The 14,739-nt window shown below is 32.3% G+C and overlaps 1 protein-coding gene across 1 annotated transcript; it reads right to left on the bottom strand.

Moving 5' to 3' along the window:
• Window positions 1-7,250: 7,250 nt before the first annotated feature.
• Window positions 7,251-9,973, bottom strand: LOC137918930 (basic juvenile hormone-suppressible protein 2-like). Its single transcript, XM_068761867.1, has 5 exons — window positions 9,854-9,973; window positions 9,632-9,765; window positions 8,719-9,552; window positions 8,463-8,635; window positions 7,251-8,358 (listed from the first exon to the last, which is right to left on the bottom strand). The coding sequence occupies exons 1-5, from the start codon at window positions 9,933-9,935 to the stop codon at window positions 7,332-7,334; spliced, it is 2,250 nt and encodes a 749-aa protein (XP_068617968.1). The 5' UTR covers window positions 9,936-9,973; the 3' UTR covers window positions 7,251-7,331.
• Window positions 9,974-14,739: the final 4,766 nt, after the last annotated feature.

The raw sequence follows: 14,739 nt of genomic DNA, 5'->3' as shown, positions 1-14,739 counted from the left end.
AATTAATATCTTTCAATGTCATGAAAGATTATTGCCTTAGAATTTATACACTGGTATCTAATGTATTATATACATGTAATCATGATTGTCATCATCCTTTGTGCCCGTCCACTATTGGAAAGAGATTTCCGATAGGACTAATTTAAGGCGGGTAGCATCCTGCGCTTTCCATCTTTACTAGGACGTCTGTCCACTACGTGCGTGAATGTCCTGCGCTTCGCTTGCGGGTCCGTTGTTACTTCTCTAGAAACTTAAGGCCTTACCGGCCTTATTATTCTGCGCTACCACTGTCATTTCAAGTTGCCAATACACTAGGCCACATCGGCTACTTTCGTTTTTCTATTGATCTCCTTATTAATGATCCGAACTTACAGTAAAATCCTTACCACAATCCTATCCATTGCTCGTTAAGTAGCGGTACGCTTTTCCTAAGGGTAAGACCACCTTTTGGTGCTGTAATGACTTACAACTGTTAACAAACATGTAATGAGGCAAAAACATCCGAGAAAAACTTAAATAAGCGCAAAGAAATTAATGTGAAGTATTTTTTGCCTCAGATGCGTATTTACCCTGATTTAATTTTTTTTTGGATCGTATTTGCCAATATAGCTCCGTATATACATAATTGGTGGTAAAATACTAACGAATTAATAGTAAAATGTCGATGACCGAAAACGAAAAAATATGTTTACGTTTTGGAAAATTCCTTAATTTGTACACAACAACCATTTGTTTTAAAATTATGATAGTTCAACAACCTTGCAATATCAGTTATTGAATAAGGTCATGTTATATCATTGGAAGGTATTAAATAAATATATTAAGTGAATATCAGTGACTTGACCTGTCTTCAGAAGTTATCACTTTGTTTTTTCGGTGAGTTGCATTTGAATACATCATTTATACATGCATTTAGCGAACACGTGTTTTGCTGTTTTAGAGATGAGTGAATTGGCAATGGAAAATTTTCAACAATTAATCCGCTTATAGAGTAAATTGAAGATTGACGTAAATTTACTCTGAGTTGTTTACTTAAAGATTATACCCATTACATGTTATATTTTAAAGCTTTAATTTTATTGTTTGAATAAGATCATCCAGAGAGTAACGGAGAGAGTTATGCTCCGAATTTCATCGCGAAATCTAATTAAAATGAAGAGATCCACAGATGAACCGGAGTCACTGGTAGCTTAAAGAATTGCTCGTCTAAAGTGACAGTCGGAGGGACAAGCGTCCCTTGTGCAGCCATCGGCCGTTAGGGCGGAAACGTTCTCGAGTGGCAACCACGAATTGGTATGGAATGTTACCCGCGGCATGGAATGTGTTTGACGTTTATTGCTGTTATGCGTTAAACCTCGTACAGCTTCATCTAAATTTAGCTTGCAGAACTTAGGTCCGCAGACTAAAAAAAATCTTGTTAATCGGGTTTAGTTACAACAATAATGTTTGCATTTACAATTCACCGATCTTTAGGGGATGTCCATACTTTGCAGTGAACGTTAATCCGCTGAAATGATGAAGAAGAAGTAATTATTTTAGAGTAAAAATAAATTGTTTATAAAATCCTTCATTGCACGATTTTGCTACTATTAGGTGATGTAATGCTTCTATAGAGATAAATGTGTTTCAGGTTTCCGTTGTTGTTTATTCTGTAATAAAGAAGGAATTCTGGTTTTTCTCAGATCAAGCCCCAATGTTCGTGATTAACACTTGCAAAGATTCGTAATTTGTAAATGTTTTGCACGTGTAATCTCGTTGTAGTGAGTAATAATTTACTAATATTTTACATATAAAGAGACTGTAGAAGTAAGTAAACTAGGGTATTGTTTAAGTAAGAAAAATACTTATTTTACATTAATTATTAATAATAGATTGGTAGTAATAAAAGTTCCAAGGCCTTCATAATAAATTCGGGTCGTGATTTTCAAAATTTATAAATTAATTATAATATGCAGATGTCATTTTGTTAAATGATTAAGATCATTTATTTGGTGCCATTATGCCGATTCTTAAGAAATTTAAGAACATAAATATTTAAAATGTATTATATTTCTACTTACTTATTTTAACAGAAAGAACAACCAATGACAAAAAAGAGCTCTAAATATGTCACTTAAACCAGCCTGATACAAAAAGTACAGCCAAAGAAATGTTATTAAAAGCCTATACATACTAAACGTGAAAGTCTGTTTCCCCAACTTAATATTAAATTAAGAAAATCATATGAAAATCGATTCTGTAAAAAGTGTTACCGAAAAAGCTATCTTGTATTGGTAAAAAATTGCACATTATGATTTGTCATCATAGCCATTTCCATTTATTTTCACAGCAATTCAAAGAGTCACGCAAATTATCTCGTATTGACGTAACTTCTACTTTGACGTTGCGTTAATTTATACAGAAATATCTCGCTTAATGGAAAATAATTTCATAAAATAATTTAATTTTTTGCATTATAAAAAATTGCGCTTACATAGAATATTTAAGCATTCTATTTGCAATAACTAAAATCTTGCTAAATGAATATTATTTCTTCCCAAAACTTATTTCAATTCCAACCACATTATGGTATCTGTGTAACCATAATAATAATTGTTACATTTTTGTCATTTAACGGTCTTTTTTAAAGCCTCTTTTTAAATATTTTCATCTTTTTTGTTTATTTCAGCCCAAAAACGCTCACATCAAGGCATAGTTCACATCCAAAAACATCTAGGAAAACAGGTTGAAGATCGCAATATATTATTCTGGTACGCAGAGGACGCTAATAAATGAACGAAGTGTGAATTATTTAGATTGTATAACAGGAATCGAATCCGCGACTTATGATCGCAAGTTGTTGTGATATTTTTTCTTAAAACAGGATTATTATTTGCAATTCTTTGACTCAACCCGAGAGAGAAATCTACGATCGTCTAATGAATTTTTACTGCTTCATCATTCTCACAAATCCGACTTCTTTTATTCTTTTACTCATTTTTAAACCGAAATTCGAAAAGAAGTTTGAGACCTATCGCCAAAAGAATCGTCGTAACTTCCTGTTATTAATTATGTGTCATTTATGAATATATAATATTCTTCTATTGAAGTAAATGGTTATAATTAATTATATATAAGGTAAAGTATATACTGTACTAGCTATCCCCCACCCGCTTCGCTTAGTTCATACTGCATTTTATGAGTATAATTTCATAAAAACAATTCTTGGTAATTTTTAACATGCCAAAAAAATGATGCCCAGTTTTATCATTATAACCACTCATTGATAAAATGCGTAATATTCGGTCTTTGCTACTTTCTGTTTGACAATAGAAATATATGTATCAAATTTCAAACCTCTCAATCTTATGGTTTGAAGAATATCGTGATGAGTTAGGATATAGGTGGGAACCTCTCATGTGTATAGATAGTATATAAATATTCCGTTTTATTTTTCATTAAAGACATTTACACAGCTGCCTATTTGTTATCTGGCTACTATAGGTGGACTAGTACAGAATGCTTAGAATGTATTTAGTCCGCCATAACACAAAGTGTAAAAAGTTTAAATAAATAACCAAACTATTTATGGATGTTTATTTTTATAATACTAGGCTTAAAATATTCTATGAAATAGTGGTATGAATGATAAAATACGGAGTTCTATTGCGATGTTGGAGAGACAAACGACTTTTATGATCTGATTGACATCAAATTGATTTGAAAAAGAAATCACTGTCGTGTGTTTTATAACAATGATGTGTTGATAATTAAACTTTGGCAATCTCGTTAATTGTGCTAAATATAATAAGTGTCGCCGCTAATGTCACCTGTTTGTAAGGGATTTAGGTCTGCCGCCAAATATTCATGATTAGCGGGCCTTGTCACCGTGCCATACTTTGATTTGACCGACTGGTAATGGAATTCTTCGACGTCTGTATGCCAAATGTGATTTAGCAAATAAAGTGAGGCCTTTGGTTTTAAATAAACTTTATTTTAAATAAAAAGTTGGCATGAAAATTTGAACTTATTTTAAAATTGAGTTTTCTTATTCCTCCATCTACAAATTAATCTAAATTTGGTAAGCTTGTATATAAAACTCTTTAATTTTCATTGCGTTCATTTAAGAGTGAGTGAAAATTGATTTTTGTATGGTAGACATATATTTTCTGAGTACGGGAATGTTAAAAAGTAATTATTGAGTATTTATGATTACCATAAGTAGCTTTTGGTGAGTATAAATGACGACACACCGACGGCACAAGAAGAAAGTTGATCTATGAACATGTTATTAAGCGCGATCGGATCGTATTTCACAGAGGACGTCAACCCCCGATCTTACTAAGTAGAAGCACTGCTGGAATCTCATCAACTACTTCTTCTCCCAGCGCTAACGCTTTCCAAAGTGGTATTAATGTTATTAGCCAGTAATTGTAACTGACCAAGTAGAGGTTCGGCTATCTCGGGAACCCTTGTTAAGGCCCTTGAGCCTCGTCAATAAACACAGAGCATCCCCCGAAGCAATTTAAGAGCTCCGTTGTCTCCCAATTCGGTAAAATAGTAAAATTAAGCGGTAGAAGCCAAGCCTACCTCGGGAGCCCCTGAGCTTCGCAACTTTAAAAGATTGAATAGGCTGCACCGTGCCAATTCAAACCCACGGAATCTACAAATGCCATTTGGGCAGCAGTGAATGTCCGGACAAAATAGCAATTCAGTTAGTCGAAAAAAGAAAGCGAACTGGCAGTTTCATATAAACCAAAAAATAGGTATTCGTTCTGTAAAAATTATGTTTAAATTATAAGAGGTAGAAAATTTTCTGATGAACTCTGTTATGAATTTGCAGAATCCTAAAACCGTGTCCATATATGGTAGATATATGGACACACGTATGCGGTGTGGTACATACGTTTGATATCTCTGTCATACATTATTTAATTTAGTTAATAAATTTTAATGTCGGTAAAATGTCGGTCTTTTCATTTTCGGTCTGATTAACGAATTAACGGTTTTAAAATTCCAGGGCTTTGTTCTTTCTTTATAATGTAATTATTTATGCTTTTCATTAAAATTATTAAATAGGGAACATAGTACTTAATGTACAAAACTGATTAAACATTTAATAGCGAACAACCTGATACGATCTAATTGACCAATTATTGTTATTAATGTTATAATAAATACTAATTTGCTTTACTACTTTTTTGACATAAACGAGCATATTCTTCATAAAAAAATTATTTGGATTTCACGCCATCTGTTGCAAGTTCTTGTTATTACTAAATCTATTGTGCGTTCCTGTGGTCCTAGAACTGAGTTCAGATGTAAAATACCACTAGGTAAATTACTGTCACAACTATCAGTTTCCACTAGTGAGCTGTATTATTATTAACTTTTACGAATTATTGATAATACAGTTCCTAAAAATAAAATTAAGAAACTTTTTACAAAAAAAAATACTGTTGATAGCAAAACCCTTTGTCTTCGATAGATAGCAGCAATTTAATTTTTTTTGTATAAAATCCTTGCGACAGTAGCCTTTATGACATATTTATGGTTTAAGAAGAGTTACTTTTTTATGCAGCAAATATTCAAAGTGAATTTAATATCAGGAAAAAATATGAAATATTGGTTGAAATTATTTTATGAAAACTAGAACCGTGTTTTGTGAATAAATCTTATTTAAATAATTAAAAAAACAATACATTGTGTTGCTATTTTATGAGAAATTTATTAATATCGTTGGTAGTAAAAATTAATGAGTTCTTTCAAGTTTTCTAGCATTTGGTCAAGGTCCTTATTAGTTTTAACAATTAGTATGCAATAGATCAGAGCAATTGACTCGTCTGTTTGAGTGGTTAGCTTATCCACCATTGTTTGCAATAGTGGACAAATATACAATTTACATGTAAAAAAATGATACAATTAACAATGCTATACAGGTCGGAAACGCAAGATATCATTCGTAGCGTATTTAGCTGACGTTCTGTACTTAATTTATGCAGTATATTTTTTCGGCTCTGTTTTCTTTTTCGATTAAACGTAAATGAATTGTTATTTTATCATTTACACCCAAGGCACCTAGAATGCTAACTATATGATCTGTTTTTAATATCTCTTCCAGATATTTATTTATTGTTACAGTTGGTTATCATTGGTTTGTATTTACGATCATCCATCATCATTAGTGCTGGTATTAGAAATTATGTTATAGTGCTACTGAAACCGGTATGCTGTGCCTCAGTAATCAATGCACTTGGTGAGACCTAGAGTTGCATTGGCCGCACCGCCCCCTCAGTCGCTTATGCTCTTTTTGGCTCCCACTTCACAGTAGTTTCCTAAGGCGTGGTACAGCAATATCCGTAGCTGCATAAAAAATGTCGCGACATTTTAGTTTTTCCGTAATTGCAAGCAGAACGAGGTCAAAGAAAAACGATTAATTAATTTCGTAACAATTTTGTATCATCATTAATTCGATACAGAAAATCAGAAATTACAAAGGTATGTTCAAAACAAAGAAAAAAGAATTATTGCTACAGCATTCCTTTGCTACGTTTTATACTTTTTATACTTGTTTCGTATAAGACAAAACAAAACAGAGAACAAAGTTTTCTTTATTTATTGCACACTAGTTTATTGACAATTTCTTTTTTAGCGATTGAAATTCTGAAATAATTCTACATCGGCCCAAAACCTATGGTAACTTGTGCCATACGATCAGAGAATCTTTTGTAGTCCTGATATTTTTGTGTAATTACATGAATAATTTTCTTTGAATTTAATCCTAATGAATAAAAATATTTAGTAGCAGTTGTATAGAAGTACTAGTTTTGGTGTGGTGTATTATTTTAGAACGTCAAAAAAAATTATCAGAGGCTGCAGACCCCTCAATTTATCGGTGGAATGGCTCTGTTGACAAGTGAAACGTGTCGAGTGTGTAAATTAGATTGAGAGGCATACGCTGAATTTAGGACATAACAAGTCGATACAACTATAGATACTAAAATTGATTCAATCTTTCTGGATTAAAATTTATAATACTTCAATCACTTTGTCATTTAAAGTTCATTAAATATTTTAAAAATTAGTAATTATTATTTTTCAAGTTTAGTTAAGAATCACTATACATCACCACAACTATTATTTCTTTTAACAAAGGTGACATGTTTTCCTAGACGATTAAATATATTTTCTGAATTTATATATAATAATTATAAGTTAATATTTTAAAGAACTTTTTGAAACATGAACAGGAGCTTAAAATTAAAAAAAAATTATCATGAAAATATTTTTTATTTATAGTTTCCCGTTAAGAACATCGTGTAAAAGTAATAAACCATATTGAAGTTTTCAAATTAGAAGTCAAAAAGGTTTACATCTCTGTCTACCTTAGTATTGATGTCAACATCTACGTTGTAGTCTTCAGCTCCGTATGTATAGTCAAACATGTTGTAGTTCTTCAAGACATAGCGGTCCCATCTTGTCTTCATATCACAAACTTGTTTCTTATGGAAGATGACTACATCGACGAACTTCATATTCGGAGTAAAGAACTTAGTATAATCAATATGACGATCAAATGGAAAGCCTAATGGCATTTTATCAAGTAACACAGTCGATCTGAAGTCCATAAATAAGTCCTTGCGGTTAATATCCAAAATGTTTATGTCTACGTTATCAACTAATTTTAATGGAGTTACGATAACATAAAGCAAGAAGTTCATACCACCGATACGACCTTTAGGAAGTAACAGTCTAGTGGGGAAACCAGTGTGGTAGTTTCTCAAATCCTTCACGAGTAAGTCTTTCATGTCAGTGATTGTTTCGATCTTCTTCCAGAGATCACGAGTCATGATACGATCGCGCACCAAGTTATGCATTTCAATGGAGTTTCTGGTAATAGTGTTTTTGCCAGTGTTCAATTTGTAGAGGAACGAATCCAACTCAACAAAGTTAAAGCGGTTAACATTTAAGTCAATCAAACGACCTAAGTAATCTTCTTTAGGTCCTAAGAAGAACCTAACCACACAATCGACAGTTTTATCGGATACAACATCCAGCTTGATTTGGAATGGTTCATGATTTAGGCGACGCTTGCGTACTAAGAAGACCATGTCAGATGTCGTCTTTTTAAGCTCATCTTCAGTAAATGTTACAGCGTTTGTCATATCCATTAGGTAATCATCGAAGTAAGTCACTAACTTATCAACCACAATATTATCGATTTTTACTCCAGGGAAATAGAGCTCCTCTCTTGTATAGCTTGGCAGACGTTTTTTGAAGTGGATCAGTAAATCGCATAACCGTTTCTGTAGTTGGTAGAAAATTGGATCCCGTAGAGCTGTTTGATAAATATCAAGAACAGTTGGTGTGACAAAGTACCTGTAAAATGTTAAAAAAATTTAAGTACAAAGCGGCGATTAATATTTGTTTTCAAAGATTATGATTGGTTGATTTATTAAGAAGATTAATAAAATAATACTTACTTATCTGAATCCCAGGTGTTAAAGCCCATCACAGATTTCATAATAATAAGCAGATAGCGGTAAGCGTCGATGTGGAATTTGTCAACATCTGTCTTGTCAACTTTTCCAAAAACAATTTTTCCTAGCATTTCAATGTCATCAGATTTCATCAAATCGAGTCGTACACCATTAATCTATAGGTAACAAAGTATATATGGCAATTAAATTACTTTCTCAAATATATAATGGAATCAAAACTAAAGGATAAAATACTTACGTCAATATATCCCTTGACAATAGCTTCTTTAATAAGCGTTTCATAGTTTTCAACTAAACGAACGACGTTGATATTTCTGTCTCCAACAAGGTTATAGTAATTTGGTCGAAGTGGGAATTGAACACCGTTATGAAGCAGCATCCAAGGCCAATATCCGTTCCTGACGGGTTTGTTCCATGTTAGCGTTGATACTTCTCCTAAACCATTAGACAGACGCTCCAAGTAATATCTGGCAAGAATTTGCTGACAAATGTAGAAGTTCAGTTCCCACCTTCGTACTTTCAATTTGTCGAATATTTCGTCCCTCATCCAGAATGGATAATCAACATGGAAGTAATAGTAGTAAGTATTTAAATCGATGTCCTCAGTGAAATATCTAAGCCTCTCGTCTTCATTCAGGTAAACACGTTTGTCGAAAACGTTCTCGTCAATAATGTACACGCCTTTGTCAGTCTTTTTAATGCCATAAAAGTCGCATAGCTTGGTATCAAGCATACCCTTTTTCATTTTCAGTAAGTAAGCTTTTTGTATAACATCAGCGCGAACGAAGTAGTAAGGGTAAATTTCATAGGGAGGTGGTAGTATTATTCCTTTGCAATCTACACGATGTCTGACAGCTACAGTTAGAGCGTAAACAAACATGCCTTCATTCAAATGGAGACGCATCCAGCAAGCGCACTTAATAAAGGTGTCGAAATCCTTTGCATAGTACAGCAAATGGAACATCGAAACAACTTCTTTCAGTTGGCGATCAACGTGGATAGTAAATATTTCACCACGAGGTAGCATTCCAATTTTAACAAAATTGATGAAAGTCTTCACGACATCAGTTCTCTAAAAACAATTATTATCCCTTGGTAAGTGAAATATAAAATATGAATGAGTACTAGCATTTTACTAAATAACAACTTACCGTAAATAGTTCGAGATTTTCTTCGATTTTGAAGTTATTGCCAATTTCTTGTATGTCCTTATACATGACGGGATCAATGATGTTGTTAAGCAGTTTCAAAATGAATATTTGTCTTTGTTTGATATCCATGTTGACTAAAAATTAGTAATTACAATTAATTAATGTTAAAAAATATTTAGATAAATAGGTTGACTCTGTTATAAAACTATAGCCAATGCTCACCTATGCTTGTTTGGCCGTCCATATCGGGTCGAGCCGTAGCCATGGCGGCTAGGCCGAGCACTAACAATACGATCGACTTCATCCTGGAGTCGAGCCGAAGCCAGTGTGACTGTAAATTGTCTCAACTTGTCTTCGTATTTATACTAGAAGGATAACCCTTTATAATTGACCTTACCTATGATTGTTTTGTTTTTAGATAAATGTTTAAAAAAATAATGACAACATTAATGCAACAATGTTTCTTCGTTGATAACGTATCTGGCTAGTAACAAAGTTACAAAGTAAGTTTTGTTAACACTTCAATATATATTTTAGTTTACATTAGTGTTAGCTTCTGGGCTCATTGGCAAGCTTACAGTCGCTTACAGCGTTTAGGGAGGGCTATTACATTTCTCTATGAGATCTAAACAGGAATAAAAAGATTCGAAGACGACATAAAAAAACTTAAGTAGAGGGTTAGCAGTGCGTAGGTTTTGTAACGCTTTAGATTATATTACCACTGGAGCTCAAATATTCTGGAGTGGAGACCATTGACCGTCAAGCGCGGCGTATATCATCTATTTCCAAGGTGGACAGGTGATCTTGTCAAGTTCTTCAAAAAACGTTAGATGCAGGCCGCTTCCAACTAGTCGTATCAGAAATCTATAGAGTAAGACCAGCAGTAGATGTCCCACGGCTGAAATTATGAAAATATGACTAATAGTCATTAAAGTGTTTTAATACAAAGCGATTGGTTAATTATCATGGTATGTAAACCAAACCATTTTCAATCCTTACGTTTAAAGTACGATGCTGAAGAGAAATCGATATAATATTACTTATCTATAATATTTTTTTATTGCTGCAGTGTCTGTATTATTCATAATTGATTATGGAAGAGCAGGCATATATTTTGTAAATACTTAATTATTAAAAGGTATTTATGGAAGTTAGACAAATATTAATGAGTTTTGATGGAGTTCGCTTAAAACGCCGGGGTGTTCAATTCTCTAAAGACGATGATTTTAGTAAAATATAAAAAGATTCTCAGAAACTGTTGTTTATTGTAGTAAAACGTTGGCTGTAATTACAGAAAATATGTTAGTGATTTCGGCAAAGACATTTCCTTTCTTTTACAAAATAAGACCAACAGAGTTTTTAGTTCGTATAAGTTTAATATGTACATTAATATACACCACGTAATTTTGGGTGTTATCATAATAAAACAAAAGACTAATGAATCTCAGACAATTTAATTGATCAGTCAAGGTTTACTTATATTATAGATTGTATGACTTTATTATAAAAAAGTATTAGATACACTTTGATTTTGAAGTGATTATGCTTTTGGAGAACCTTTATCCGCTAGCAGTAATTAACTGGTATTAATTTCCTGTAGACATCAACAAAAGAAAAGCTTAGCATTAATTGGTAAAGTATAGATTCACCACATGTAAAAGCTATTTTCTAGAAAGTAAATAAAATAGTTGTAAGTGATTGTATTACGCAATTATGATATTATTTGAAAAAAAAAGAACTATTTGTCGTGTAAACAACCAATCATCATGTATTTTTGAAGATTTAATTTTTTATCAATATTTTTTGGTGTTTGATATCGTTACAAGGTTATAAGTTTAAGGAAAAAACAACAGCATTTAAAATATATATTTATTATACCAGTAAGTAGAAAAGAGATCCATTATCATTTCAGCCAGGACGTCCAGGGCCGGACCAAATCCTCCACAGAACAATGTTGTTTGTTTGTTGATACTTATAATTCCATTGGGACACAAGGCGCATGGGCTCCGGATACGTGAGCTTAGTCCAAGTTATCACACGAATCGCTTTTAATATTCCAATTTGACGATGCTGAAAGTTCGAAACTCAGCTCGATAAGATGCTTTTGTCGAGTTATTACGAGAATTTATAAAACAATCATTTCACAATTTTGAAAACCGTTAGCTATGGAATAAAGAAATTACTGTAAAACACCAGAAACACCTATAGCATTAATAAAGGAAAACCTAGACGTGGAAATATGATGAGACTGTACTCGCATATTTGCTTAATTTAATGCATCAGGGAAATAATCCTTGGTGCAGCTACTATTTATACTGGCAGTAGAATAAAGAGATATGATATGAGATATCATTTTATATATATTTCAATTTTTTGTATATTTTTTTTCTTCATAAAGAGCCTTATAGGTATGATATGAATTACGATACTGTGATCTGGTGAATAAACTTTAATTCTATTTATTTTCAAATCTAATATAAAGAAAATGATTTTTAACCAAGAACTAGATATTGGTTTTGACGTTCCCAAGTTCTTCTTAATTATTTAATTTAATTGACGGGTTTACAAAACTTTTGAGCAGGAATTTTAAATTATTCATCGTTAGAAATTGTTAGAGTTCAGCTGTTTATTTACTAATTATAATTGTTGTATTTGGTTCCGTATACAAAATGGTGTATATTTATTCAAAACATTTGCGTACAGTTGTAAAATTACATTTTAAATACACATACTACTACCTCGAACACTTTATTCGCTTGGTATTTTATCTGTGGTCCTTCCACGGCAATAAAAGTTATTGATCGAAAATAGAATACATAGTTTATTTTCATCAACATCATCGCAGTACGTCAACCGTTGGACAAAGACCTCTGACGATTTTTTATAGGTTTGGTTAGAAGATGTCATGTCTTCTGACAAATTTAACAACTGCATATTATTTATTTTAATTATCTTTATTTAATTATATCTGCAAAACGAAACGCAAGTTTAATCATTGTCCTAAAAAATGGCTATAGTTGCAGCACCTATTTGAAATGTGGCAGGATTCCTAAACTGGAAATTTGTTGTAGAGAAAGCGCGAAAGCTGTGTATATTTTCTGCGTTACTTTTTAATTTTTTATTGCTTTGTCTATGGCGTGATTTATTTACATAATATTGCTAGTCTGATCAGCAGACGAGCAATGGTATCCCAGCGGTAGATGATTGAGACTTGCGATCGTAAGTTGCGGGTGCGATTCCCAGGATACAACTTTAATATTTCACACTTTGCACTATATATATAGAATTACCACTGCTCACAAACAAGTTTCCAGAGCTTGGGCAGCTGTGTCCTCTGCGTACCATAATACCATACTACGATCGCCAATTCGCGAGCCAAGGGGGGCGATTACGGTATATACCCTCCAAGATATTTTTGGGAGGGGCCTAAGCTTTGCTGTGAGCGTTTATGAGCTGAAACGAGTCTGGAAAACAGTGCGTTGAATTTTTATTAGGAATTTCGATTTTCATGTATAAATAAGTAATTGTACTAGGTAAACACTTACCAAATTCATATTAAATCAAATATCTATCCAATAAATTATATTAGAAGGGGCAGGGGTGAACTTTAGTCTAAATTGCTTTTTATATGCTGTCTATAAACTTATTCCAAAGATATATTTGTAGAAAATAAACATTAGCTTGCCATATTTATATACGGATGAATGTAAGAAGAAATATGCTTTGCAAAATTGCAAGTTATGTTTACGTATAAAACACATTTTAAGACAAAATTTACTTACTTTTATTTTTATTTTTTAAAGAGCTAGTCTTAAACTACGTGAGACATTAGTAATATTGAAAAATCCTATTGCCTGATATAATCAGTTAATTTCTGATTGTAAATGATAGAAACGAAAAATGACTTCCAAAGTTTAATACTTTGAAGAAATATTTAAAAATATATATGTGAGTGCATTCCTCTTGAAAATATGACCGGTCCTTGAGTTCAACACGACGAAAAAAATTGTGAACAATACTGAAAAAGAAATAAATTCTGTATCATCTAAATTACACATATGTAGGAACGTATACATTTCCATGTCATCATCATCATCACGCCTGCCAATGGATGCCCCCTGGACAGCCTAGACTACAACCAGTGAGTTCACGGACCCGTAACGGCTTTGGTGGCTAGTGGGGTCTATCTATTCACATATAGCATTAAAAATAATAAATTTATTGATTAGTTGTACAGGGGAAGAAAATATATTGTTCGCGTGGTGTAATAATGCCATTATTATATGTATAGGTTATTTTATGTATGCAAACCAAAGCAATCTGGAGATACAAGAATTTGTTAAGTAAAAAAAAAATACGCATATGTGTATGAGAGTATTTATTTTAAATTGTTACATGGTGGAGAAAACGCATATAAATATAATAAATACTGTCCTTCTCTTTCATTGAGTTCTTGTAAATGGTTACGAAGATACAAATATTTTTAAAATCATAATTGTGCACTGGAGCTTCTTATGTAAGTAAAAAAAAAACTTGCTTTTTGCGTTCTGGACCGAATAACGAGAAGTATTTGTAAACATTCAAATTAGGTCTTTGTAATAATTGTAGAACAAATTTTATCATCATGTGGTTGTTTCTTTGCAATAATAAGCATGTATTTATATTTTGAATTAACTTCGACGTATAAAATGATGTCAATTAGCCTTATATCCATCAAAAGATTGCTATGAAAAACATCTTAATCTAAGTAGATTCATTGAGTGATACAAACCATGTAAAAATTAAAAAAAAATAACAAATTCTAAAGACAGACTCATTGGAATGCTTTTATTAAATCGAATGTTATATTCTTGATTTATGCGCCAGTATTAATTGTTTTGAAAAATAAATTAACTGTAGAGCAATTTTGTAAAAAAAACTTTATTATAGGCGTAGCCTATTTGAATGAACAGACATAAATGTTGTAGTACGTATTCCGAAGTATAATATAGCGCAGAAGATTGGATACCAACCTACGCATTTAAAGAGAATAGGATTTTTATTCTGACTACACTTACAGGCTGAGTTGAGTATTGAATATGGTTATGAGAAGGAAAATAAAAAGAAAA

The sequence above is a fragment of the Battus philenor genome, unplaced genomic scaffold, assembly GCF_028537555.1.
Source record: "Battus philenor isolate CCGP_79_NKW_IND1 unplaced genomic scaffold, ilBatPhil1.0.hap1 SCAF_15, whole genome shotgun sequence".
Lineage (NCBI taxonomy): Eukaryota > Metazoa > Arthropoda > Insecta > Lepidoptera > Papilionidae > Battus > Battus philenor.
Note: the sequence above shows the minus strand (reverse complement) of the source record. Positions and strands in the feature narration are given on the sequence as shown.